Raw genomic sequence first — 26,310 nt, forward strand, 5'->3', positions numbered from 1 at the left:
GAATGTTTCAGAACTGGACTCAATTTCATTTTGAAGTCTATAATTTGGGGCACAGTTGCAGAGGCACTGCATATTTGATTTGTCCTTTTATTACTTCAGTAAAAAGATTTGAACTGGGGCTAATCCTAATGGAATACCTCTCATGGAAGGATTCTGTTTATTTTCGATTCTGAATTTAAAATGTTTTATGCAGGATAAGATACCTATATGGCTTGAGGTCTTGTAGTCCCCTTTAAGTTGGTTCAACAACAGTGAGTTAAACTGGCTGCCAGAAACTTAAGTTGGGGAGAAGTGTCTACACGGAAGATGAATGATGTTACAATTTGAGAGGAGCAAGAGTGCAAAGGGGCAAGTAGCAGGAAATATCTTGTTGAGAGGTGAGTGAAACAGAGAGGGGATGGGGAAATGATAAAGCTGCTGTCCCAGTGATCTACTGGGTAAACCCTTGGCTGTCTGTGCATACCTGGAAACCTCTCACGTCTTGAAGACCACTGTGGTTTCTGTGTGGTTCGTAGCTCTCTCTAAAGCCTAAGCAAAGTTTAGTGAAACACGACGTAGATGAAACACTAAGGTAGTATCTGCTTCCAGAAACCTTTCACTACAGTTATCATCTTCACTAACTTTTGTTCTCTTTGATCATAAAGCATTTGCTCATTTTCCTCAAACACCTTTTTTGTCATTTATATATGCATGTTCCTTTAACAGCAGTGGTCATCTAACACCAGCAGTCAACCAGAAATAGAATGTGCTCTTCTTTTCAATATCTGTTTTTAACTACCTTTGCAACTTCAGGGTAAATTCTGGCACCAATGTACAGCCTGATTAGCTGTAATATTTTAACCACTGCTGAGGAAGATGCAAGGAAACAAGAAACCTTGAGTTCCTGTGTAACAGTCTTGTCAAAACAATACACTGCAGACCGCCAAACAAAATGTTTACCACTCCTTACCACTCACATTTGTTTGTGTTGCAGTCTTAATGTCCACTTCTACATACAGTTTTCTCCAGTGCCTCTGAATCTGTGAAGGACTAACAAGAATATGTGTACTTGGATTTAGAAGTTCAAGTTGTTTGCACAGTCAGACTCTTGGATTAAAATCACAGCTGTGTTTGAGCTCAGGCTTGAGCCTGTCTCTTCTACAGTGAAGCTGCATGTCAGGTCAGGTGGCTAGTGAGAGGGCTCCACAATATCTGTCCCACTGTTCTGCCCTTAAGTAGCTCTGTCAAGGCAGGCTCTCTTGTAGTGGCACATCCATCTCTTAGTCTTTCAAGATCTCTTTCAGGAAGCATTTCCCCTTCTGCATGTGGAGTTGGGGAACCAGCAATGCAGAAAGGCTTGTGATGAGGCAATATACTTACTAGAGCTAAACTTGGACCAGGGGTAACTGCAGCACTGAAGTGCTGTCAGTATATATACACCTTGTGCCAAAGAAAAGAAGTGAAAAGCAACTCAGACGACTATTAAATGACAATGTGAGTTTGTTGCACAGACAGTGCTGAGGAATGACTTGTGACCTGAAGGGTGCTTCAGGTACACTCATGGTATAATAAATCTATATTAATATGAGCAAAAACTTCACAGTTCAGTCTAAACTCCTTGGTTGCCCTTGTGCAGTGCTGTAGTTTACTTCAGTACTCTCCTTTATCCCATTCATCATTTCATTTGACCTGGCTACAAAAACTTCAGTCCAGTATGCCAGCTTCCAAGTACACTGAGGTTATCTAATATGTGTGTCCCTTGGTTCTGTTTTCCCAGTTACTTTGTTAGGCCAAAATTAGGAGTTTGAAAATCTACAAGAGAGCTTATGCCTTTAGTTCAGTTTGTTTAGTGTGCTATTATTTCACTTTCATGTGCTTCAGAGTCACATAATGGTTGAGGTTGAAAGGCCTCTCTCTCTGGACATCATCTTGTCTAAACCCCTTCCTCAAAGCAGAGTCAGCTAGAGCAGTTTGCCCAGTCTTGTGTCTAGCTGGATTTTGAATACTTCCAAGAATGGAGGCTCCACAACCTCTGGTCAGCCTGTGCCAATGCTCAATATTCAAACAGTAGAAAAATATTTTCTCATATTTAGATGGAATTCCTTGTGTTTCAGTTAGTGCCCACTGGCTCTTGTCCTGTCACTGGACACCACTGAGAAGAGTCTCCCACACCCCCTACATTCCCCCCATCAGGGATTTATATACATTTATAAGATCCGTCTAAGCTTTCTCCAGACTGAACAGCACCAGCTCTCTTGGCCCCTGCTTGTATGTCAGATCCTTTAAATACCTTGTTGGACTTCACTGAACTCACTCCCGCATGTCTACATCCGTGTCCATTTATACACTGGACTCACTGGAGTATGTCCATGTCTCCTGCACTGGGAGACATGGGGAACAGAACTGGACACATCACCCCTGGTGTATCTGTGTCTCACCAGAGCTGAGCAAAGGTGAAGGATCACCTCTCCCGATCTGCTGGAAATGCTGTGCCTAATGCAGCCCAGGAGGCTCTCGGCCTTTTTTTGCCATGAGAGCACATTGCTGGCTCACAGTCAGCTCGTTCTCCAGTACCCTCAGGTCCTTTCCTACAAAACTGCTTTCCAGCTGTCAGCCCCCAACCTGTGCTGGTTCCTGGGATTGTTCTTCCCCAGGTGCAGGACTTCGAATTCTAGCTTGTCAAATCTCATGAAGTTTCTGTTTACCCGTTTCTCAAGTTCGTTGTATTCCCTCTGAATGGCAGCATAACCCTCTGGTATATCAGCCACTCCTTCCAATTTCGTATTGCCTGCAGCATTGGTGAGGGTACACTCTGTCCCATCATCCAGGTCAGTAATAAAGATATGGGACAATTTTTGAACCATTGAGTCTGGGACAATTTTTGGACCATTGACTCTGGGACACTAGTTATTGGCCTCTGGCTGGATTTTATGCACAACTGTGTAAGCCTAAGCAGTTCATCCAGTTTTCAGTCCAACTCACTGAACACTTACCTAGCCTGTACTTCATGAGGACGCTATGGGAGACAGTGCCAAAAGCCTCAGTAAATTTGAGATAAACAAGCTTTAGTACTCTACCCACACCCACTGAGGCAATAATCTCATCATACAAGGCTATCAGACTGGTCAAGCATTGATTTCTCTTTCATGAATCTGTGCAGCATGAAATCCAGCTGGAGGCCAGTCACCAGTGGTCACAGCCCACAGCCCCAGGGGTCACAGCCTAATAAAGTACCATTTAACTTCATCATTGCATACCAGAATAATGGGTTGGAGTGTACCTTCAGGAAGTTGTCAGAGGATACCAAACCTGGGAGAGGAGTTGAGACACCAGATGGGGACCTCAACAGAGTGGAGAAATGGACAAACAAAAACCTCATGAAGTTCCTTAAAGTATATGCACCTGAGGAAGAATAGTTCCCTGCTCTGTCATGCCCCCAGATTGTAATTTCTTCAATGCTCCTACCAGCCCTCCTTGAAGATAGGAGTGACTCTTGCTTTTTTCCCAGTCCTCAGGAACCTTCCCCCATCACTATGACCTTTCAAAGATAAGAACAGGATCACAGTGACATCCTCCAGCTCCCTCAGCACTCATGGGTGCATCCCATCAGGTCCCATGGACTTGTTTCTGTCCAGTTTGTTTAAATATTCCCTAACCTGATCCTCGTCCACCATGGAAAGTCTTTCTTGCTACAGACTTGAGGTGTGGCCTCACCAGTGCTGAGTATAGAGAAACAATCAATTTTCTGGTCCTGCTGACCACGCTCTTCTTGACAGAAACCATGATTCCATTGGCCTTTTTGGACACCTGGGCACACTGCTGGGTCATGTTCAGCTGCTGTCAACCAGCACCCCCAGATCCTTTTCTGCTGGGCCACTTTCCAGCCACTCTGCCCCCAGCCTGTAGTGCTGTATGGGGTGCAGAACCCAGCACTTGGCTTTATTGGACCTCATATTGGACCTCATACCATTGGCCTTGGCCCATCGATCCAGCATATCCACATCCTTCTGTAGAACCTTCCTGCCCTTCAGCAGAACAGCACTCCCACCCAACTTAGTATGGTCCATGAACTTACTGAGGATGCTGTCGATCCCCTCGTCCAAATCATCAATAAAGATATAAAATAGGACTGGCCCCAGCGCTGAGCCCTGGGGAACACCACTAATGACGGGCTGCCAACTGGATGCGGTACCATTCACCACCACTCTCTGGGCCTACCCATCCAGCCAGTTTTTAACCAGCAAAGAGTACACCTGTCCAAACTGTACTCTTACAGCTTTTCCATAGAATGCCATAGGAGACAGTATCAAAGACTTTACTGAAGTCCAGGTAGACTACATCCACAGCATTTCCCTCATTTGCTAGGTGGGCCACTTGGTCATGTCCACTAGGCATTCACTTGTCTACGTGCATATCCTTGAGGTAGACAGCTCAGAGCACTGTCTGGTTGACTGTGGGATCCTTCCTCTCCCCCTGCATATTTTGTTTATCAGTAAGTGGAAGTTGCTTTTTTTTAAATTAATTTTTCATTTTTTTATCTGGTATATGAAAAGATATGAAAATCAGTTGGGAAAAACGTTCAGTTTTCCCCTACACGTAAAGTTTTCTTTCTTCCAAGCTCGTAAGGTCTGCTTCTGATACCATCCTCTGCCACCTTCAAGTTCAGATAACATAGCAGTCATTCATTGATTACTGCATAATATATAGTATTAAGATGGTGAATCTCAGAAAAAAATAAAGGAGGAACTACAATTTGAATAAGAACAGCAGAGACTTTTATGTAAGAACCTTTTCAACCCCTTGTGGAGGAAACAGTCTCTGAGGCTGTATAGGCAGGAACATACATGCAGTGTCTGAATAAAAATATCTTAAATTTTATGAAGAATGATTCTTTTTGTGAAAAAACACAGACATTAGAGTATGCAATGGATTTGAAAGCTCAACAGAAGTATTGAAAGAAATGGTGTGAGGTTTGAGCAAGGAAGGGCAGCATGGGTTAGGAAGTTGAGTTGCAATCCTGACTCTAAGATTTCTGTGTCCCCTCTTGCTCTGCAAAATTGACAAGGTTTTTCTACCAGTGTTAATCAGAAAGTAGGAATCACAGTATTCACATGGGCTAGGTAATTATTGTCTTTCCTAGGTTTGCAGACATGGAAAAATGAAGTGTGAAGGTCAAGGGACTTGCACAAAGTTATATAACCAAGCACTCTGGCTCTAGCCAGTGCACCCACCCTTAATCACAGTGCTGGTCTTATTGTTCCTGTGCTTCAGGGAGGGATGGTGCTTGAACTAGTTAGTGTTTGGGTATCACATTTATCTCTGTGACACTGCTTACAGATTAATACATACCAAATGGATAGCTATACAAAAAATTGCTACAGAATAAACTAGGGTATTTTCTTTCATCTACAATAAACATGACTTTGCCCCATTCAGCAAAAATAGGGTATGCTACCTTTCAGTCAGTGTAAGAACCAAGTGCACAGTGGATAATTCCCTTTGTCAATTCACAGCCTATTTTCTCACCACAGCAATTTATGAATGCAATCAATTATCGACTGTTAATATTTTTATCTAAAAATGAACGCATGAATTTGTTTTAAAGAGTCTAAATGTAGGAAAAGACATATTTGAGATATTTGCCAACCTAGTGTGCATTATGTGTTTCTATTTCTTTTTTATTTACCAATAAAGTAATGTAATTTGAATTGAATGCTAATTGTGATTGAAGGGAAAATGCTTTGAGACCTCTAGAGATCTTACTGTCTCTTCCAAAGCAGTTTGGGGAAAATTGAATTCTTCATGCCTGAATATACATTAATATTCTTCATATGAACCTAGTTTCATTTGAGACTTTTCTTATTATCTCTAAAAGAGCAACATGTCTCATTTATGCTGGAAGATAAGTGTATTTACCTGCAGACAAGATAGAAATGGATTCTGTTTACCAGGAAAGAAATTCCTGTGACTCTTACCACAGCCACTAATGTGAGAAATTCTGCCATGTTGCAGAAGCACAGCATTACATTTCAGGCCTCTTGTCTTAAAGGGGGTGATGGGTTTTGTGGGGAAGGAATACAGTTTTTCATCATCTTGGTTTTTACCCTTTAGGTTGTAAATGCCCAGGGTGCCCTAGGGAGATCCTGTCCAGTCGCTGCCAGACTATCTCCTCTCAGTAATGTTGGAAGCCAGGGACAACTATAGCCACAGCTATAAGAGAAGATCTCAGGGATGTGAGGGGTGGTGGCTGGTCAGAGGGGTAATACTGTCCTTGCTGGGGAGAAGGCAGTCATTGGTATCCCAGCTCTGTATCCATTTCAGGAGAGGGCATGAATGCAGGTGGTAAGCCGCCACATTGCCCACTGTTGACAGGGGACAGGTTGGGCACAGGCAGGAACAGGGAGAGAGGGAACGGGGAAATGTGATTGAAATTCCTCCAAAACTAGACTACCACTTGTGTTGCTGCTTGTAAGAACATCTCGTTGAACAGCTTGTTTGCAACCTGATGTTTGCAGAAATTGAGGAAAGGATTTGGTACCTGTCTCAAAACCCTCTAGCCTTAGTATCACATTGGTTCCCCATATAACACATGCTCTTTGCCTCATTTTTGTTTCAAATGTCTTAATGTGCATCCAAGCTCCACCGTTGGCTAACTGAGAACAAACATCTAAGCAGCTATTTCAGTAGCTGTATCTTCATTGCATTTCAGGGGGGCAAATTTGGAAGGAAGCCAAAGTGCCTAAATTTAACGCAAGTCCAGATCTTAAACAACCTCTGCTTATTCATCACTTCCCAGTGGAGGTGGTTGAGCCTCATTGGCCTGTTCTTCTGTGGGGACAGGTGTGCCCCAGTGTTGGCAGGACTGATCCAATCCAGCTACTTTGTACGTCAGTGTGGTGGAAACCCAGAAAGGGTAATCTTCATAAAATGAATATTGCATGGTAATTTTGAGTCTGACAGAACTACCTCTGCTAAACTTGCAGAGATCACAAGGAATACATGTGTCATCTCTGGCTTGTGAGGAATGTAGCATTAGTGATATGCCCTGAATAAATTAGATAAGCCAAAAATTCGTGACTCCACTGGGAGGTGAGGGGTTAGAAGTGCCTTTCTCTGAACTAGCTGTTTTAAGCTCAAGTGATGAATCAGGAGGTATATCCCCACTGCACAGAAGGTGAAGCACCTCATCAGCAAATATTTTCTGTCCCTTGTGGTCAGCTTGGATAGTGTCTCCTTTGGGACATCCCGTAGGGGGTTTTTTAGATCACTAACATTACACTAAACAGCTGCTATGATATGGCAGAGTTCTGATCATATTTACACGTTAGCTCAGGTAGCATAGTAGTAGAAGAGTATGGCCATTCTGAATTATGCTTTGCAAATTATCCTTTACCTACAAAAGAAGGTAAAGGATAATCTCTTTTCGGCAGACTTAAGAAAACTTACACGTACATAGTAAGTACAACTGTACATGTTTGTACAGCTAAAGTGAGATAGTAACAGATCCAGGCTTCACTGTCTTGCTGAAGATAGGAATCATGCAAACTTTTCCTCATATTTGAGCTACATACCAAGTCTGAGCCATTTGCCACAGTCATGGTCCTTCTTCTAACTGTGCTCAGTTGTCATAGAACCATAGACTAGTTCGAGTTGGACGGGACCTTTCAAAGGTCATCTAGTCCAATTCCACTGTAGTAAGCAGGGTCATCTTGAACTAGATCAGGTTGCTCAGAGACTCATCCAACCGTTAAGTGAAAAACTTGATGTTTTAGGCCAAAACTATAGGTTTCAGAGTTTTCAAAGACTCACACATACCTACTACCCGAGTAAGAGGATGTTTGTTTTATAATCCTCTGGTACTCAAGCTGCCTTCAGGTAAAAACCTGAATTAAGAGACTGATCTCTATGTGCTCCCTGATCATTATAGAGTCAGAGAGTGAATTGGAAAATGAACCTTGTCTCAGAAGACACTTTCTCTGTCAGTTTTCTATTGAGAGATCCTAGGTAAATAAGTAAGGTTTTGAAGTTATATGATCATTATAATACAATCTTCACATAAGAAGCAATGTGAAGAAATGTGAAGAAATACATTCATACTGTGCTCTCAGTTTATGCTGAACTTTGGCACTGCTGAACATGTCTAGTGCCAAAGGACTGGGATGTAAGTACTACATACTCTAAGCATATCTTTAAAAATCTTTTCATTTCTTCACTGGGAGGCCTTTGCTTCTTCTCCTGCTTAAGTTGCTGTGAGTATGTCTGAGTAGGTCAGAAAAAGCAAATATTCTGACCTTCTAAATAATTTTTATAAGTTTTGACTTAAAGGATTAAGGTTTAATCATCTCTGAGTATCCATGTGTTTGCAGAGCACCCATATTAGCTATTTAGAATAATAGTGCTGAGAGAGTCCTCAGGGCACTCAAACCTGCAGCAGTCAAGCTCAAGTCACAGTAAAAAGCAGAGCACAGCAGTCTTCCTACATGACTTATGCAGTTGTTCCTAAGCAGCATCATAGAGGACTATTTCATGAAGGGTGTTTCAGGAGAGAAGATGTAGTAACTAGATGTTGAGGACCAAATCATACATTACTAATACTTAGAATGTAGTTATTTGGCAGCAGAGAAAAACACTAGAAAACAGAATATTTATTCCCTCCACTATTCTTTGTGCTACATTTTTTGTTGAGCTTATTTAGTTTTATTATTCTTGTTAGTAAAAATGAATATCCAGTACTAAAGCATTTAGGAAACACAGCACTGCCTGCACTTCAGGCCATTAAATCTTTGTAAATCAGCCCTGGAATATCAGCCTTTCCAATACATCATTATCTTTTTGCATGGTGAGTTGCTCTAATTGCAAACTGTCTAGATGAGATCCCACCCGTGCATTGTAAAATCACCACAAAGCATAATTGGATGAGTCTTAACCATTCTTGGCAGTAGTCAATCTCTTCTACCCCAGTGGCTTGTGAAGGTATTAAAGGAAAGGACAGCTTCAATATGTATAAAAGAAGGTTTTGGCTACTTATTTTTACAGTGAGGAGAAATATTTCTGTGGACAGGGAGGAGCAGGAAATCTCCAGCAATAAAAATGTCAAAAAAAAAATAAAACACATGAACACAACTAATGACTCAAAAATGCCTTTTGTTTCAACAGCTTCACTTAGTTGCCTGCTGGTAGCCAAACACCACACTAACACACTCTTAAATTTTAATTTTTTTCCTTGTATTTAAACTAATTTTTAAATCCATCTTCAGTTCCTACCTGCCTAAAATGAGATAGAGTGCCTACTCTCCTAAATTGGACTCATGGCCTTTTCTTAACTTCCTTTCAAATGTGTTAATGCAAGCAGAGGACAGGGCTCTCTGCACAATTACTGCAAAGGTGCAACACTGCACTGGATTTTAATTCTCAGAGTAAATGTACACAACCTGCTGCATTGGTTGCCAGCATGTCTCAAGGACAGCCTTTGATCTATCCAAGGTAACTCCAAGATGAAGTTCATCTCCCATGCCAGGCAGCTGGTTCCCAAACTTAGCTTCTCTTTGGAAACCCATAAATGGACATCTCTCTCCTTGGATACTTGGCTCAAAGAGTTTAGTAAGGACTGTTTGCATGGAAAGATCTGGATTGAGAGTTAGTATCTGATATCTCCTGCATGCTGCCTGTTGTTGGTGTATGTTCTGGCATTTTCCAGAGCAATGGTGCTCAGCAGCTTGTGAGATGGACTGTTAGGAATGTAGATATAATAGACAAGGATTTTTTAAAAAATGTTCATTGCTTTTGCTGGTTTCTTGTTTTACTGTTCCTGCAGGGAAAACAAAAATCAGTATAACATGGAGATGTTCAGATCTTTAACGTATCATAAAATGGGCATTGAAAAATCACTGGTACCAAGAGGAAGGCAAAGAAGACACCTCACTTTGTGTAAGACTAGTGTCAAAAAACATTAAAATCCTTTCAGAGCATGTGACTTTCAGCTCTCTCATGCACATAAGTGTCAGACTGTCAGATAGTCTTGCTTAGAGAATATGGCACCATCTATTAAATAGTTTCTGTTAGTTTCCTAAGAAAACTTTCTAGTTAAATATTTCTCATCAAAAACCAAGCTTCATTCATCTTTTCATTCATCTCACTTTTATTAGGTACTAACCTAGCTGCTCAGCCAAGTGTGTAGGAAGGTTTGATCTTTTCTTTTTTGAGTTGGAAAACTTCCATGGCAATGTATCGGCCATTTATGCCTTTGGAAAATATCACTATCCATTATCCATTCCCATTCTTAGACAGAGAAAGTTACAGCCAGCATTTACTGCAAGGACACTATAAAAACATTTACTAGCCAATAGTGTTGTATTCACTATGGAATATGTGTCTCAAAGAGAAGGGGAAGTGGAAAGGGGAAGCAACTAATAGTATTTTACATATTTAGATAATTTTTTGGTCCTCAAAACTTCCTGGGCCATTGTTTTCCCCTTAGGTATTTTTTTTATTTATTATTTCTGTTTGGGGCTTTTTTTTCCTAATAAATTCTTTCTTTTTTTGCCTCATCTCACTAGGATGGAACCCCTTTCAAGTGACTTCCTCTGTGCATGTGTTGTTCCTCTAGGGTGTTAACTGAGATTTCTCTGAATAGTTCTGTACATCCTTCTCTGAAGTGTTTAATCCCATGAAAGATCTGTTAGTAGGGAGTCCTACAGCTGCACTCACAGTTTCTGCAACTAAAATGCAATCCTCCTCTGGTACCCGCTTGGGTTATCCCCTGTGGTTGGTCCTAGATCCCAGACAGACTGTTGGAAGTGGAACAAAATCAAGACCATGCACCTGCCAGCCTGTGTTTTTCCCTCCTGTCCTGGCGGAACTAAGGCATCTTCCACTAGTTGAGGATTGTAGGCTGAATTCAGAGGGCTGAACTTTCCTCTGAAGTGTAGGATTCCTATTAGTGACTTCAGTTTGAAATTCAAATGCTTTAAGTTTCTTTGCACTGAAATATGTCCTGAAATAGACTGCTAAATTCAGATGACATACCATAGGAAGTCATCAGGTGGTGCCCTCTCTTGAGTTTTCCCTGCATTGGGGAACACCAGTACAGTCATGTATCACTGGAAACTGTTTTCTAAATTTTCAATTCCCCAGAGCCGCACTGATGAATTTACAATCTTTATAGCATTGTTATAGTTTTATTCCTACTTCTGTTGACCCTTGTATTGTGGGGTTGGTTTCTGTGTATCCCATACTTTTCATTTCACCTTTTTAAGTTCCAGGTTTTCCTTTTAAGGTAAAAACATTTATTTATTCTGCAGTAGCACTTGTAAGAGTGGCACTTTACCATTCACTGAAATTCCCATTAGGCTTATAATCATACCCTGGTTTACTAGTAGTACTTCTGTTATACACTAACTAAGCTCCTGAATTATTTCCATCCTAGAGCAGAAGGGATAAATCTCCAGATACATGTGCTTCATTTGTTTTAAAGAATATAATATTAGGCAGAAAACAAAAAAAAATATTATATCAGAAAATCTGACCACATGAAATCAAATGAATTTAAGTATCCTTTTGCATCTCTAAAAACACCAACATGCCCTCTCTCACAGATGTAGAAGTCCTGCACGGCTCTCTTCTTTTATTTGTTTTCACCAATACAAAAATAATTTTCAGCAGTTCAGTGGAAGAAAAGACCTTCCTGTCAGTGGCTTGCAGCAGTACAGAAAAGCCTGATCCCCTGGGTTTGTTTTTGTATGGGAAATTATTACACTGTAACATAGGCTAACTTGCCTTGCAACGGCTTGTTTTTCATAGGCTTTATTTCAAACTGGAACTCAAATTGTTTTCCGTTCATTAGCATTTCTTATATTATTCGTCTGAATTTTTAACCGCCTTATTTGAATCAGCCTATGAGCTACCACATCCCCCCAAATCCACACTTATGATCTGCCAGTCCACAAATCAACTTTCCAGTGAATGTTTAATCAGTTTATGGTAGAAAAGTCTTTTTATGTAGATTTCAAAAAAAGTTAGACTTATGAAAGCAGGCAGTCTCTGCATGTCTGTCCATCTAACCATTTGGCTATCTGGTATTTGCAACAGGATATTTAAAAACCTGTTGGCTGGCATCCTCCGTCTCCAGATGTGTAATGAAAATAAGCAGCTGTATAGGTGTCCCAGTGCAACAGGCTTGCCTACTGAGGGGAGAAAAAAATCTACAAGCCTTTGTAGACACATGAGAATCCACTTTGGAATGAGTGAGCAGTAATACTCAAACTCTTTGGTCAACTTGTATGATACAAGAATTTGATGGCAAAACACAGATGCAGGCTTTGCTGTTCCTGCAGTTTGTGGATTGCACAGTGGCTTGGGACATTGAAAGAGATGTTTGAGAGGAAGGTCTCATGTTTTGACATTCTTTGCAGAGTCACTAGCTGATGTTTAGTTAGTTGGTGTCATTAATGTTGATGTTTAAATAAGTCAGATGGAATAGGCTCTGAAGGCACCTATTTTTTCTTATCAGCTGAAGCAGCTGGCTCAGATACAGGCATCTGCACTGCAGACACCTGTATGTACATACAGTCCAATGCATCCCATTTCCATCATCTGTCTATAGGACCTTTTTGGAGGGAGGATTTTGTCTGTCACTACACTATGCTCAAATCCACTGATATCAGCTGTTTAGGGGGCCTGGGTTAGTCCCCTACCACCACAAGGGAACAAGGCCTGCTCCAAACCACAGTGGTGGGAGTAGATCCAGCACCTGTTACTATGATTGTGCCAGTGCACTCCATAGAATGACCACACACCTCAAACAGTGTTGTCATGGGGGAAAATGTGTTCGGTGGAGAAAAGCACCTGGCCACCCCTACCAGGACTATCAGCCTCCCTGTGTGAATCATTTTTGATTTCTTAAAATGTGTGACTCAAGCTATTTATTTTTGTAGGAAGACCTACTGTGTGCTAACAGGTAAGCTTCAGAAGTGTGTATGTCAGTAATTTAGCCCAGCTAGTTCCTGAATTAGGTGGGTTGATCAAGTGCTTCAGAAGAGACTTTTTAGTACCACATGTGGCTTGGTTGTGAGCACAACCCACCTTGCTGCTGTTGCAACATGAATGGGCTGGACTGTCACTGCACTCTAAGCTCTGCTCCTTTCCATGATTGCAGGATTTCACACTCCAACCTCCGGGGATGCCAAGGGAAGCATTATGGAGCAGAAGCATTCCTGTGAGCCTCAGTAAACATGAGATGGCTGTCTCAAGCAGCAAGCACTGGCAGGGCAAGGCTGACCCTTTCAGTGTGGTAGCTGCCTCCTTGGTGAGCCAACTGCCTGACCAGCAGAAGACAAGCGAGTCACCTGTCAGCTGGTTCAGAGGAGTGTATTTACCCCCTGCACTGCACCCATTAAACAAGACGTTAGTCAAGGGTAACAAGTGGAAGGATGTAGATAGCACCCAGGAAAAGCGCAGGTCATTCCTGCATGACTTCTGTAAGAAGTACAACAGCAGAAAGAAGCTGCAAACCCACCTGGTACACCTGGTGTCAAGAATTTACGTGGAGGACAGGCACAAGGTCCTGTACTGTGAAGTGCCAAAAGCAGGCTGTTCCAATTGGAAAAGGGTCCTCATGGTGCTCAGTGGACTCGCCACTTCAGCACACAACATTTCCCATGATGATGTACACTATGGAAAGCACCTAAGGAAACTGGACAGTTATGACCTAAAAGGGATATACACACGCTTGAACATGTACACCAAGTTTATATTTGTACGTGATCCTATGGAAAGACTGGTATCTGCCTTCAGGGATAAGTTTGAACATCCAAACAGCTATTACCATCCAGTATTTGGGAAGGCAATAATTAAGAAGTATAGACATAACGCAGATGAAGATGCTTTGAAAACAGGATCAGGAGTTAAGTTCAAGGAGTTTATCCAATATTTGTTAGATTCCCATCGACCAGTAGGAATGGACATTCATTGGGAGCAAGTCAGTAAGCTCTGCTACCCCTGCCTCATCAACTATGATTTTATAGGAAAGTTTGAAACCCTGGAAGAAGATGCCAATTACTTTTTGCAGCTGGTAGGTGCTCCAGCCTATCTGAAGTTCCCTAAATTCAAAGACAGACATTCCTCTGATGAGAGAACAAGTGCAGAAGTAGTGAGGCAATACTTAAAGGAATTGTCTAAGGAGGAGAGACAGCTGACCTATGACTTCTATTACCTTGATTACTTAATGTTCAATTACACATCACCAAGTGTATAGCACCAGAATAGCTTCGAGCTTCTATTAGATATTTATCGTTTTGGGATTCAAAGCAACTACTTTGATATCAGCCCTGAAAGGAAACAAAGTTACTGCTAAATGGAGTTGACTTAGTGGGGATTTTATAAGCTAGAGTGATATCAATTGGCATTAAATTATAAGAATGCACAGAAAAGAAGACCTGTTAACAGTATAAATTGCACTAAAATGCCTGAAAAAGCTGCTTTTACGATTGTGGATTACGCTATGGTAGCTCAGCCAGCTGTTGCATTATCTTACCTAATGTTCTTTTAATGTTTTAAGAAGAAAACATTCAGAGTAGCGTGATTCTTTTTTGGTGTGTCTGCTTTAGAAATTGTTTTTGAAACAACTTTTGAATGTATTTTTACTTTCTGTCAGTTATTAATAAAGAAGCATTGGCTAATTTTCTAAAATATTTGCAGCATCCTCAGTTGCAAGGCTTCGTTGTTTGATTACCATTAAACTGTAGCCATTTTTAGGCCTGATTTTTTTTTTAATTGAAGGATGCACTTGAATACAAATGCATCAAACTACAAATAACACAGCAGCTCACTTGATGAGTAGAGTAAATTTGGGTAAGCCTGTGAAGTGCCAGTCCACTACCCCATTTTGATTGATGCACTGGAGCTGACAAATATGAGAGAGAGTGCATATTTTCTCTACTTTCAGAGAGCTGCTGCATTCATTAAAATTAAGATTTTAACTTACAGAGGGTACATTGTTACATATGATGCATGGATACTGTGGTCCCAATACTCAATGTAGTCTTCATTTTTGGTGGTAGGGCAAACTTTTAGTGTGGCAGCTACGGAACAGTCTAAGGTCTGTACTGAGAAGCAACCTCAATGCAACTGCTGTGACCATTCTTGGTCTGCCAGGGTCCAATCATCAGCCCACCTCTCAGGAATTTTTAACACAGAAGGTGCATATGCCCATTGCCTCCCAAGCCCATAAACTGGTGCTGCCTCCAGAGCTTCCTGAAGTCACCTGTGTTTTGCTGTCCTGCCTGCCTTGTCAGCAGCCAGCAAACCCCAGGAGTGGGGCGGATGCTTCAGTTATATGGGGTGGGATGGGGCCACCTGGTGGTCTAGTGGTTAGGATGCAGCACTCTCACCGCCGCGGCCCGGCTTCGATTCCCGGTCAGGGAACCCCTCCGGGCAGATGGAGCTCATCAGCCCTGTAAGGCCATCCATCTAAGAGAAGGTCACTCTAAACAAACCTATGTCCTGAGGACCTCGCTGCCACCATCCGAGCTTTGCTTGGCCCCAGGAGTTGAACCTTAGGATTAAAGGGTGGGCTCAGTTCAGTGCACACTGTGTCTCACCTAAAAAATCCACTGCGCAGGCTCGAAGGGTAATGACCTTTCCCAAATCTTCGTTCGTGAAGACTGGCCATATTTACTATGGGGTGGGATGTGTACTGGTGATTTTACCTAGAGGCAGGTATGTCCAGAGTCCCACAGTCCTGGTTATAAAAGGAAAAGGTACCTTCTACATTCCCCTTCGCTCTCCTCCCTCAAATGCTGCCTGACCAACATATGCAGTTGTTCCTGAAACCTGCACTGAAGGATGGGTCGCCAGGGTGTCCCAGGAGGAGGAGAATCTCTGAAAAATCACAGGATCATGGAATCATTGAAAAAGACTTTTAAGATCATCAAGTCCAACCATTAGCCTAACACTACCAAGTCTACCACTAGACCATGTCCCTAAAATACTGGAGAAGTGGTTCCTTACAGCTGATGTCATGCTGGACACCAGTACACTGCCACTCCAGTGTTGTGCGTCATGCTGGTTAATGGCTCTTACTGCATTCCCATGTGTCTTTACCCAGCAGGATTTAATTTTTATTTAACTTGGCCATGCACTTCCATGACTGCTGCTCTCAAGTGAGACTATGCATTAAGGACACTAAAGAGAACCTCCTGACAGTTTTGATTTTGTACCATCCAACCTCCTAACTCATGAAAAAACTGCCTTGGTTTTCACTTGGATTTGACCTTGCTTTGACCTCTAGATTCTCTGCTCTTGTAAGTATTGAATTCAGCCTCAAATCCTGAGTGAATCTCTCTTGCTTTATAGGAAGGCCATTGAAGTTATTAATAAAAAATAAATTTACACCAACCTTTGGAAGTCTATATATTTGCTTTGTCTTGTCTGTCGTGGATGTGTGTAAAATAATTGTTAATTTACAGACAAAAAAATTACTCGTGTACTAATATTTTCAAAAAAACATATGAGGAAAAAAGTTTAACTGCTAATAAAGAATGGAAGCCAATCTATATATGAGTTTTGTATGAATACTTTAATTCAGAGAAATAAATAATAGTAAATCGCAAAGTTTCTGAAGAACTTAAGCTCCACATTGCGTGTGTTTTAGTGACAAACTTTCAGCCTATCTGATCAGAGAATGACAGAGACTTGGGGGGGTGCAGGTGTAATTACATTAAAAAAGCACTACAGTCTCACAGGATTTTATCTACTAACTGGTCTTAGATAAAGCTATTGTTTGAGTCAAGGAAAGGGTTGAAAGAAATTATTAGCAAATGTTTGTTTTCTGCAAATGAGAGGGAAAATGACATTGACTTGCATGCATGCGTGGACATGGACATCAGGTCCCCAGATTGTCATCTTGAAAATCTGGTATGGCTTACATTTGTGATTTAACAGGGGAGGACACTAGTTAAGGCCTTTAAAGCATGTATGTGCACAGAAGCGTAATTGTTTTAGCTGCACTGTTGTTCTATGGCTCTAGTGAAAGTAATTTAACTTCTTTGTATGCTCAACTTCAAATTTCATAGCCCCTAACTGCACTTAAAAATTCATTCTTTGAAAATCTAACCCAGACATTTGTAAAGAAGAGCCTCTCCATAGTCATCTTCAGCAACCTAAGGGATTCAGATGATCTCAGTAGCAGAATCTAGATTGTACTTTGCCTCATTAACCACATTTTGAAAATCACCAGCCTGCTTTGCCAGGAATTAAGTTACATGATTTAAAATTAACATAAGAGTTTAGCATAATTGAAGTGGGACTGTGATATCTGACTTATGGGATTATAAGAGATAAAGGCATAATTTGCAGCACAAAAGATAACCTCTATTTTTAAAAGTAAATTTTGAAAGGTTAGAGTGTGAGGTTGGGTTGTAACTTTTTTTATATTTTGTAAGAATGCTAAGCAAAACCAGAAACTGAAGGTCATCCGCTATAACAAGTATAAAATCCCATCTCCGCAACTGTGCACAGATGTTTGTCTTATTCAGAAAATTATATTGAACGTATGCAGAAGAGGAATGAAAATACACTCCACAACATTCAGTGCAATTACATTTACACTAGAGATCAGCTGCAGCATGCAGAGCCTCTTTTAAGGGGCTTCATTACAGTAAATGCTTTTTAGTTATGAACATTTCTTCATTTGAAGATCTCTAAGCACTTCTCTAGTGCAGGTCGGTTGTCAGAGCAAGTCAGATGTGCTGTAAAGGCATTACAGTGAGTCTGGGGGAGGACTGGAGTAGGAGGAGAGCACTCCCTTGGCTCATGTGTCTCTTCCAAACACCGGACAGCTGTGCTTCCCTCCTAAAATTTAAACCTGATTTTTGGAAGCTAATGTTCCATATCTGCCTTTCTTCTAAAATGAATCAGTATTAAATAAAACCGAATTGTTTTATTTAATAATAAGGTTTTTAAATAATTAATAAATAAAATAGCAATAAATTCAAAATAAATTAAACTGCATAGGTGTGCATTCTCAAATTCTGATACACTTGTCAACATAAGGCAGCTTCTTTTTTTCAGGTAGGATTTGGCTTGCAAAGCTCAGACACAGCCATTAATGCCCATCTCTTCTAAAACTGCTGGTAAACTGTTGCTTGCTGAAGTCAGAGGTGTGCGGCCACAGTGCAATCAAACACGACACATACTCTTGAAATGTCCTCTGATGGAACTCCCCCAAAAGGCCAAATTTATTGGAGCTACTCCTGCCTCAGGCTGTTCTGTCTTTGTGATGTGTCCTTGGAGATCACCACTTTAATTTTAGGTGTAGTTTAAATTTAAATGAAAATTGCAATATGACACTTTGCACTTTGAAAGGAAAATATTTTACTAGAGCTTTGTATTGTATATGTAGGTTATGTATAAATGTCTTTGTTGTATGTGCCTTCAGGCTAACAATACATCAGATAAATCTTTTTAACTGTAATGCTAAAACTAGTTTATCAGCTTTATAACCTCCTTTGATGCCTTCAAAACTACTTTGTTCTCAGAACCTAAAGTCTGAAATCAGACCATAAATTGTTATACTTCATTGAAAATATGGATGCACCTGTCCTGTATCAACCAACTCATGTACTGTTCAGAGGGCAGGGCAGGTACATAAAGTACTGGGAGGTGGAACTGTCTGACTTAGCAAAGGACATCTGTTCATATCTCCAGATGCCTGGGATTGCTTTGCCTTCCAAAATGTGTCCAAGTGGGTGGATGCAGGAAACAGTCATATTATTTAGTTTAATGAGAATATCTTAGATTGTTTGGTATTAATGAAAATATCTGTTTTGTGGGAGAACAGTTGAGCTCTGAACTGTAGCTAACTGCAGTGAGTCCCACATGTTTCTTCTATTTCAGATGTAGCTCTGCTTGTGGCTGGAGTGACAGACTTGGACTTCAGAGACCTGGATCTTCCTCCAAGTTCTGTAACTTCATAGACTTGTTGGACAAACATGAAATTCTCTGTGCCTCGGTGTCCCCATTGGTAAAGTGGTCCTGTACATGGAAGGAAATTATACCATGCACCTTCTCCTAAAATCATTGAACTATGTGGATAAAGAGCTGTGGTTAGAAATTAGGTATTGGTATGGAATTTAACTCATAGGATATTCATGGCCTTTCTTTATGTTTTACTTCCAATGGCTTGGAGGAAGCTGGGGGCTTCCCAGCTTTGCTCCAGCTGAGAAATGCATCATTCCACTCTGTTCTGGGCAATTGGCAGGCTTAAGAATGCAAGCTCTGTTTCAAAACACTGTGCATTTGTCAAGCCTATCCAGGCACTGCCTCAGCATAAAACCAATGCCAGGTTGTCTGACCAGGGGCAAGTGTCCCTCCAGTTCCTCTGGTACAGAGGAGAGCAGAGACAGGGTGACAATCTTGCTGTCACATTTTACTCTGAGCCCAAATAAAAGAGAAGCTATTTTATTTTGGTGCAGTAGCTGTAAATAAATTGACGCTTAACTAGAGAGTTCTGCAGAAGCAATGGATCCCAATCAGGTATGCAAATCCCTGTCTTCTCCTAAACACTAGAGCTGTACAATCCAGTACCCAGGGCCTTGTTCCCCCGTCCCTTTCTGAGGTCCTGCCACTCCTGTGACAGGCTGCAGTTTACCTGGCTACTAGAATATTTCAGGATTTATCTCCTATTCATATAGCCACTTTTTCTGTGGCTCTATGGAGGCTACTAATAACATGGAGATGACATTGAGACAGACTATGTTGCTTTCTTCTTTTTGTCTTCAGAAAACAATGTGATTAACAACTGTGAGAGAGTGGAAAGAGTCCTTATGAAAGGAAAAAGAAAATCTCAAGGCCATGACTATAACTTTTTTTTTTAGTATATGTAATTGTTGCTTCCCTTCTTCTCTCTCCTCACATACAATTTCCCTCCCTCTTTAAGTATGTCAGCACAAATTGGTGAGCCAATTGCTTGTTTGCTCTCAGCTGTCAAGTTTAAGTCACCTCCAGTCCTGCACATCTATGTTATCATAGCACTGAGGCTGCACTAATAAGCCTGCCTGAGAGTATGGTACTGTCAGCCACCATCTGTGCACACATATTTGTCTTGACCTTGTCATGTAGAAATTCCTTCTATCTCAGGGTTTGGTTTTTTTCTCTCAAATTCCTTCCAGAAACCAAAGTTTCCACAAAAGCTTATGATACTGCTCATTTCCCAAGATCTGTAGATTTGAAGTGTCCTGTATAATTTGCATTCAAGAAACAGCATTCTGAGACATAAGGTATAGGAGCAGAGCAGATTTATCTGGGCATTTCAGGACCCACATATTGAATTATCTCATTCTTGATAAAAGCAGACATACACACACAGACAGATTTTGAAGTTTTAGGAATGATAATGAGTTACAGTTCATCTGAGAAACAATGTGTGTTCAGAAAGCTGAGTTCAACAACATAGCAGTTTCTTCCCTAAGAACTTGCACAAATGCAATGTAAATGCCTGCACATTTTATAAATGCACATGCACACACACAATATACATATATGAGTCTTATAATGCCCAGACAAAGGTAACAATGGTAGTGGGAGCTACTTAGCTTATGTCCTGCATTTGACTTTAAAGTTCTTAAATGTTTATTAAGATATGGGCATGCAAACATTCTATTAGCATGTTGCAAAACCATGACATTATTCCAAATTCATCTAAACTACTTGCAGCAACTGCAAGATTTCCTCTGACACAGGTTTTCTTTTTGCTTCTTTAGATTGCCTGGGACAGGATGCTGCCAGGTCTGTGGGTCTGCACTTTGTCCACCTGTGCCTGCTTCTGGTCATGGATGCAGCTACAGGTTTTGGGAGGAGGTTTCCTGGTGGGGCACTTTGTAGAGGAGGAAGTAGGCAAGAGCTTACAGCATCTGTCTACCTTCAAGGAAGTTATCATGTTACCCCCTATAGTGCACTTCAAGCCACAGACACAAGCTGTCACCTTTGCTATGACTTCTGCTATTCTCTTAAAAAAAAAAAAAAAAAAAAAAAAAAACACCAACAGAAAAGGGACAGAGAGAAAACCTCTAATGAGAAGGGGAAATGTTAATTGTGGCTGGAGGTGACAATGCACAATAATAAATTGCTGCTTTGCTATTGTATCTCTGATCAAAGTACCCTAAGACTGCAGCAGAGCAAAAGCTCAGCTCCAAGGGAGGATGATGTTTCTCAAAATCCTCATGATCCCTGCAGGTCTTGTTGAACGGCAGGGAAAAGACAAACACAGAACCAAAGTTAAAATTTTTCTGTGTCTCAGACTTGCTGCCAATAAGGCTCCTGTTTCTCCCTGCATCTTTTTGGCTGTGTCCACCCTAATGGCTGCAGTGGGTCAAGGGCAATGCACTGCCTCTGTGTGCAAAAACTACCCTAATGGAAGCACTCTTACCAAGAAGAATATGGCTCACAATTTATTTTCTGCCTTGCTTTATTTGAAAGTGATGCTAAAACTGAAATTTCCAGCTTAAGGTGATGTGTTTTAGGCTACTCAATCTGCAAGTTAGCAGCTGGAGAAAGCTGACAAAACTTTTTAGGTGGGCTGGGCTGCTGCCAGGCACATCTCTAGGAGCTGCAAAGGCCACATCTGAAAAGCAGAATGGCCTTAAGGGATACTCCTAAGTGTTGATGAAGAACCCAGTTCTTACGAAAACATGCCTAATGGTTTTTTAGTATAAAAGATATCCCTGAACTGGAAGCAGCAAGGACTACTTTGCCAAACTCATGCCTTTCTGAACAAGACATGGAGAAGGAGAGGAAATATTTTGGGACATTTTGAGAGATTCTTTCTAGCATTTTCAGTTCTGTTTTCTGTGCCTCCTGACCCCCAGGCACCAGGCACTTCATTAATTTACTGCAATTTACCAAAGGAAAACAAGGTCTACCCACTTGCACCTTTATAGCTAAAATCTGCTCTCTGTGCTGTCTTGGTTACAAAAACAGGCACAGGCTGAATGAGAGAAGCTGGGAACTTGTTATGTAAAATCTACTGCAAGTGAGCTTTTCTAGTGCCTTTTCTATTATGCCTTGACCCCTTATTTTGGCACAGTAACAAAACCACTGAGACTGGACAGTTATAGGGTTTCACAGGCTTTTTATTTTTTTTTTCCTTTTTGGCCTCATCACAAAACCCAACTGAATCAATGGTGTGCCCAAACTTCTGAAATAGTCTAAGACTTCCAGTATCTTCTATATACAAAAACACAGTGGGGGAAGATTTGTATTCTGTTTATTCTTTATTGAATCAGGACAGACTCCTGCCTAAAAATACCTTGTTTAAGATCACAATAGAAAGCTCCCACACATTTTTCCAGTTGCTTGATATTTGACTACATTATGATCCCTGTTGTTTTGCCTTTACTTTGTTTTCTGTATGTGCCTTAAATTCTCTATTTTTCCCAAAAATTACACTTGCCTGTAACTCAGGTGATTATTTTCCCCTCCAAGACTTGACCTTTGTTCCACTTCAGCATCATCACTTGAGTAAAAAAATAACAGTGAAAAATAAATATACAAATAAATAAATGAAACTAGAACAGGGGGAAGGTTTGGGAAGGTTTAGGAAGGGAAGGTTTGGGAAGGGGAGGTTTGGGAAGGGGAGGGAAGGTTTGGGAAGGGAAGGTTTGGGAAGGGAAGGTTTGGGAAGGGTAGGTTTGGGGAGGGGAGGGGAAGGGAGGGGAGGGAAGGGGAGAGGGAAGGAAAGGGAAGGGGAGAGGGAAGGAAAGGGAAGGGGAGAGGGAAGGGAAGGGAAGGGAAGGGAAGGGAAGGGAAGGGAAGGGAAGGGAAGGGAAGGGAAGGGAAGGGAAGGGAAGGGAAGGGAAGGGAAGGGAAGGGAAGGGAAGGGAAGGGAAGGGAAGGGAAGGGAAGGGAAGGGAAGGGAAGGGAAGGGAAGGGAAGGGAAGGGAAGGGAAGGGAAGGGAAGGGAAGGGAAGGGAAGGGAAGGGAAGGGAAGGGAAGGGAAGGGAAGGGAAGGGAAGGGAAGGGAAGGGAAGGGAAGGGAAGGGAAGGGAAGGGAAGGGAAGGGAAGGGAAGGGATTTCTTGACCATCGGCTTCAAGAACTTCATATGCATTTTATGCCTTGTCATGATTTTGGAAACTTGGAAATATCTACACTTTCTCAGGTACACATCAATTCTTTGAGGCCATGCACTTGGGATCAGCGTGACCTTTTAAGGATGAATTACAAGTTTCTGACATTGGACAGCAAAAATTGCATTGTGAGACTGTGTGGAAAGTGCCTTTCTGTGCCTTTTATACCAAAAAGGTTCAGTTTAGAAGTCAGAAATAATGTTTGAAGAGACCATTCTGCAAACTCCACCGTGCAACACTGAGGACCAGGCTGGGAGGTTTTACATCCCCTCTCACCCCCCAAGAACTGGCCATGCCGCAGTGGGAGCCTCACTGATAACGGTGCCAGTGAGGCGTGTAGCTGAAAAGAATCCCTTTCACTGGCTTGTTGGTTCTGCCGTGCTGCTGGTAAGACAAATGTGCTCATGTCAGTCAAGTATGCAGGGTGAAACTGAAAATCAGATAGATGTTGAGGATGTTACACTTATTCAAAAGGGAACAGATGAAACCATAAACCCCACAGAAATTTCCCTTTCTCTGTGTGCATTCTTATAAAGGTAGCTCTGTTTTTAACAGGGGTCGGACTGTTCTGGCCTGAAGAGGTTTGGGTTGGAAGGGAACCTTGAAGATCATCTAGTTCCAATCCCCCTGCCTTGGGGGTTATGATCAGCCATATTTGTCTCCTTTATAACCTCCAATGTAATGCAATATCTGTCTTCACAAAAACAGTTTTCTCCACAAAACTCATGAAATCCTATGTAAACGGCAACTTATAGCAGGGTTATCTATCCAAAAGATGGATGCAAGAAAAAGGATGAATGAGTTTAAAGACATCAGGCATTAAGAATGGTCTCAGACTGGTTGCTCTGTATTAATAAGTCTGCAAACAAGTTAAAAAAAATACTTTTAATCCCAAAAATCTTGTCTTGTTTTTAGCTATTTGCACAGCTCACAGCTTTTTTCCTTCAGTTGGCTTGAAGCAGCTTGCCAACAACTAAGTGCCTGTAGAAGGCAGTCGTGGAGGTTAGATCAGAAAATAATGCTTAGATATGAACATGACATGTGAAAGTAGCATAAAGCAGGAAAGCCCTGTGGCCCTGTGCTTGATTTCACCCAGTCTTAACAGATTGCATCTGCCACTCACACTCCATAGCTGTGGGGTGCCAATGCCTGCAAATAACTGGACAAGAGCTATGGGCCCCAAAAGACTGTTTTCTGTGGCTGCACGTGCTCACTGGAGTTCAGTAGCTGAAGACAAAGCATTGTTAGCTGCTCAGTTCTCATATGCTCACAAACCAACCATACACCCACCCATGCAGTAGCTTTAAGCTGGTATCATTAAAGCTGAAGACAGCAGCAAGAAGTGTTTGTTTCTTTGTATTAATCTCTATTATCTTTTTTGATAGTTGAGCCAATACAAGATTCTCCAAAGGAGTTCAGCCTCTGCCATTGAATATCTCCAATTGCCATTTCTGAGTTTGAAACCTTTCTCCTAGTCCAGTAAAAAGGCAGTATCACAAGTTACTAGGCTTGATCTGTTGGGGTTTTTTGCAAGCTGTAAGCATGAAAATCCATGAGAAATAAACTTACTGTTCAACAAAGGATTTGGAAAAAAAGCATGTTATCAGGTTTTCTTTAGAAGCTTATGGACAAAAAAGCTCAGACTTGTAAATATTCATAGTCAGACGATCCTTTTCAGTTAGTTCAATAAAAGATGAACCTCTGCATATAAAAAGGATCAACCTCTTCACATATGTGGCCTGAGGTTCTAGTTTTTAGAAGGTATTAATGTTGAGAGGGAAGATAACCCATGTAAAATACATAGAATTAAGACAACAGTTACTACAAAATAGTAATCTACAAAGATAACCTGAATGATCTGAAGTGGTCTTTCTCAGAACATGCTGCATGAGCCCATTCATGGCATATGTTTCCATTAGGTATATAAATACTATGAATATAAAGCTATATATGTATTATACATATTATCATTGCATTATATACAAAAGATGGTTTGGACAAAGAACAAATTCCTAGCACTCGACCACATGTCAGGTATACTATGCCACTGAGGCTCAGCCTTGCCAAAGGAAAAAAAAAAAAGAAAATTAAAAACAACACAGAACAGATTTAATTTTTAAAATTACACAGTGGTCAACAGAGGTAGCTATACAGTGTGTTTCAGCATTTCTAGAGGCTTTACTGCTATACTGAGTTTTGTCTGTTTAAAGCATTACCACTGTATGTTAGCCATGGAACAGTAAAATCGATTCAGACCTGGCTGACAGATCTCTGAAGGTACTTAATATACTAATCTTGGAAGCTGTTGGGGAATCTGAAGCCATCGCTGTGGGGCCTCATGTGCTTTAGGGTTTTCCTTGGTGGGTAAATCTGGAAGTAAATATAGAATCACTGCCAGTGTAGTTTGACCATGAATTAAATCAGTAGGTTGAGAAAAGGATAGCCAAACACAGCAGACTGGATCACGCTCTACTGTGATCCCTGTCAGACAGAATGTCTGCAAAATTGCATGCCTCAGAATGAAACAAGACTTATCTACAGAATGAGGGTTATATCCCCAGAAGGTCTGAGGAGTTATTGTGGAGAAGCAAGGAAGAAGGTTTCCTCAATGCAATGCTGTGGCAAGAATGGCTAATTCAATTCCCAGGTGTGCTACAGGAAATGCCTTTACTTCAGAATATGCCTTCTGGGAGACCAATATTAAAAATGCATTTTAAAAAGCATGTTGAAAAAGTGGTGAAGGCACAAACGAGCTGGAAAAAAAAAAATTAGTGAATTTTCTTTAGAGGGAAAGACTCTGACAGCTCGGTCTGCTTAGCTTATCAAAAGGATGATGAAGAGATGAATTGCTCACATTATATAAGTATCCTCATGAGGAGACAGTAGAAGTACAAGAGGCTTTTTAATCTGGGAGAGAACAGCATAATAAGAGGCAGCATACAGCAGATGAATTCATACAAACTCAGTTTAGAGACAAAGGCCATTTTCGGTGATGAAAATTATTAGTCTTGGGAATAAGCTACCAAGGGAATGCATGGATTTTCCATCCCATGAGTTTTCAAATCTAAGCAAGGGTGTTTTCATAAAATATATTTAACCAAACACAAGTCACTGAACTCATGTAAAGTGTAATGGTCTATGACATATGACGTTAAATAGAAAATGTTATGTAACTTTGTAGCCTTGAACTCCACAATTCTTTGACTGAGTCT

The 26,310-nt window shown here is 41.1% G+C and overlaps 1 protein-coding gene and 1 long non-coding RNA gene across 7 annotated transcripts in view; both read left to right on the forward strand.

The window, feature by feature from the left end:
- Positions 1-16,529, forward strand: part of CHST9 (carbohydrate sulfotransferase 9) — an 86,607-nt gene extending 70,078 nt beyond the window's left edge. For 4 of the 5 annotated variants that reach the window (XM_064654588.1, XM_064654599.1, XM_064654580.1 and 1 more), the window contains one exon: positions 13,133-16,529. In XM_064654588.1, coding sequence (XP_064510658.1) covers positions 13,133-14,230 — 1,098 coding nt within the window. In that variant the 3' untranslated portion in view covers positions 14,231-16,529. Of the gene's footprint in view, positions 1-231; positions 378-13,132 lie in introns of those variants that run through there. The other variant, XM_064654605.1, reaches the window with a different exon arrangement.
- Positions 16,530-18,866: 2,337 nt separating this feature from the next.
- LOC135414182 (uncharacterized) lies at positions 18,867-21,023 on the forward strand. Of its 2 annotated transcripts, none has more exons than XR_010430614.1 (2): positions 18,867-18,997; positions 20,736-21,023. It is a non-coding gene; the product is annotated as an uncharacterized LOC135414182 (long non-coding RNA). The 2 variants fall into 2 exon arrangements; XR_010430613.1 differs by having other exon boundaries at positions 18,873-19,091.
- Positions 21,024-26,310: the final 5,287 nt, after the last annotated feature.

This window comes from Pseudopipra pipra, chromosome 1 (assembly GCF_036250125.1).
Source record: "Pseudopipra pipra isolate bDixPip1 chromosome 1, bDixPip1.hap1, whole genome shotgun sequence".
NCBI classification, from domain to species: domain Eukaryota; kingdom Metazoa; phylum Chordata; class Aves; order Passeriformes; family Pipridae; genus Pseudopipra; species Pseudopipra pipra.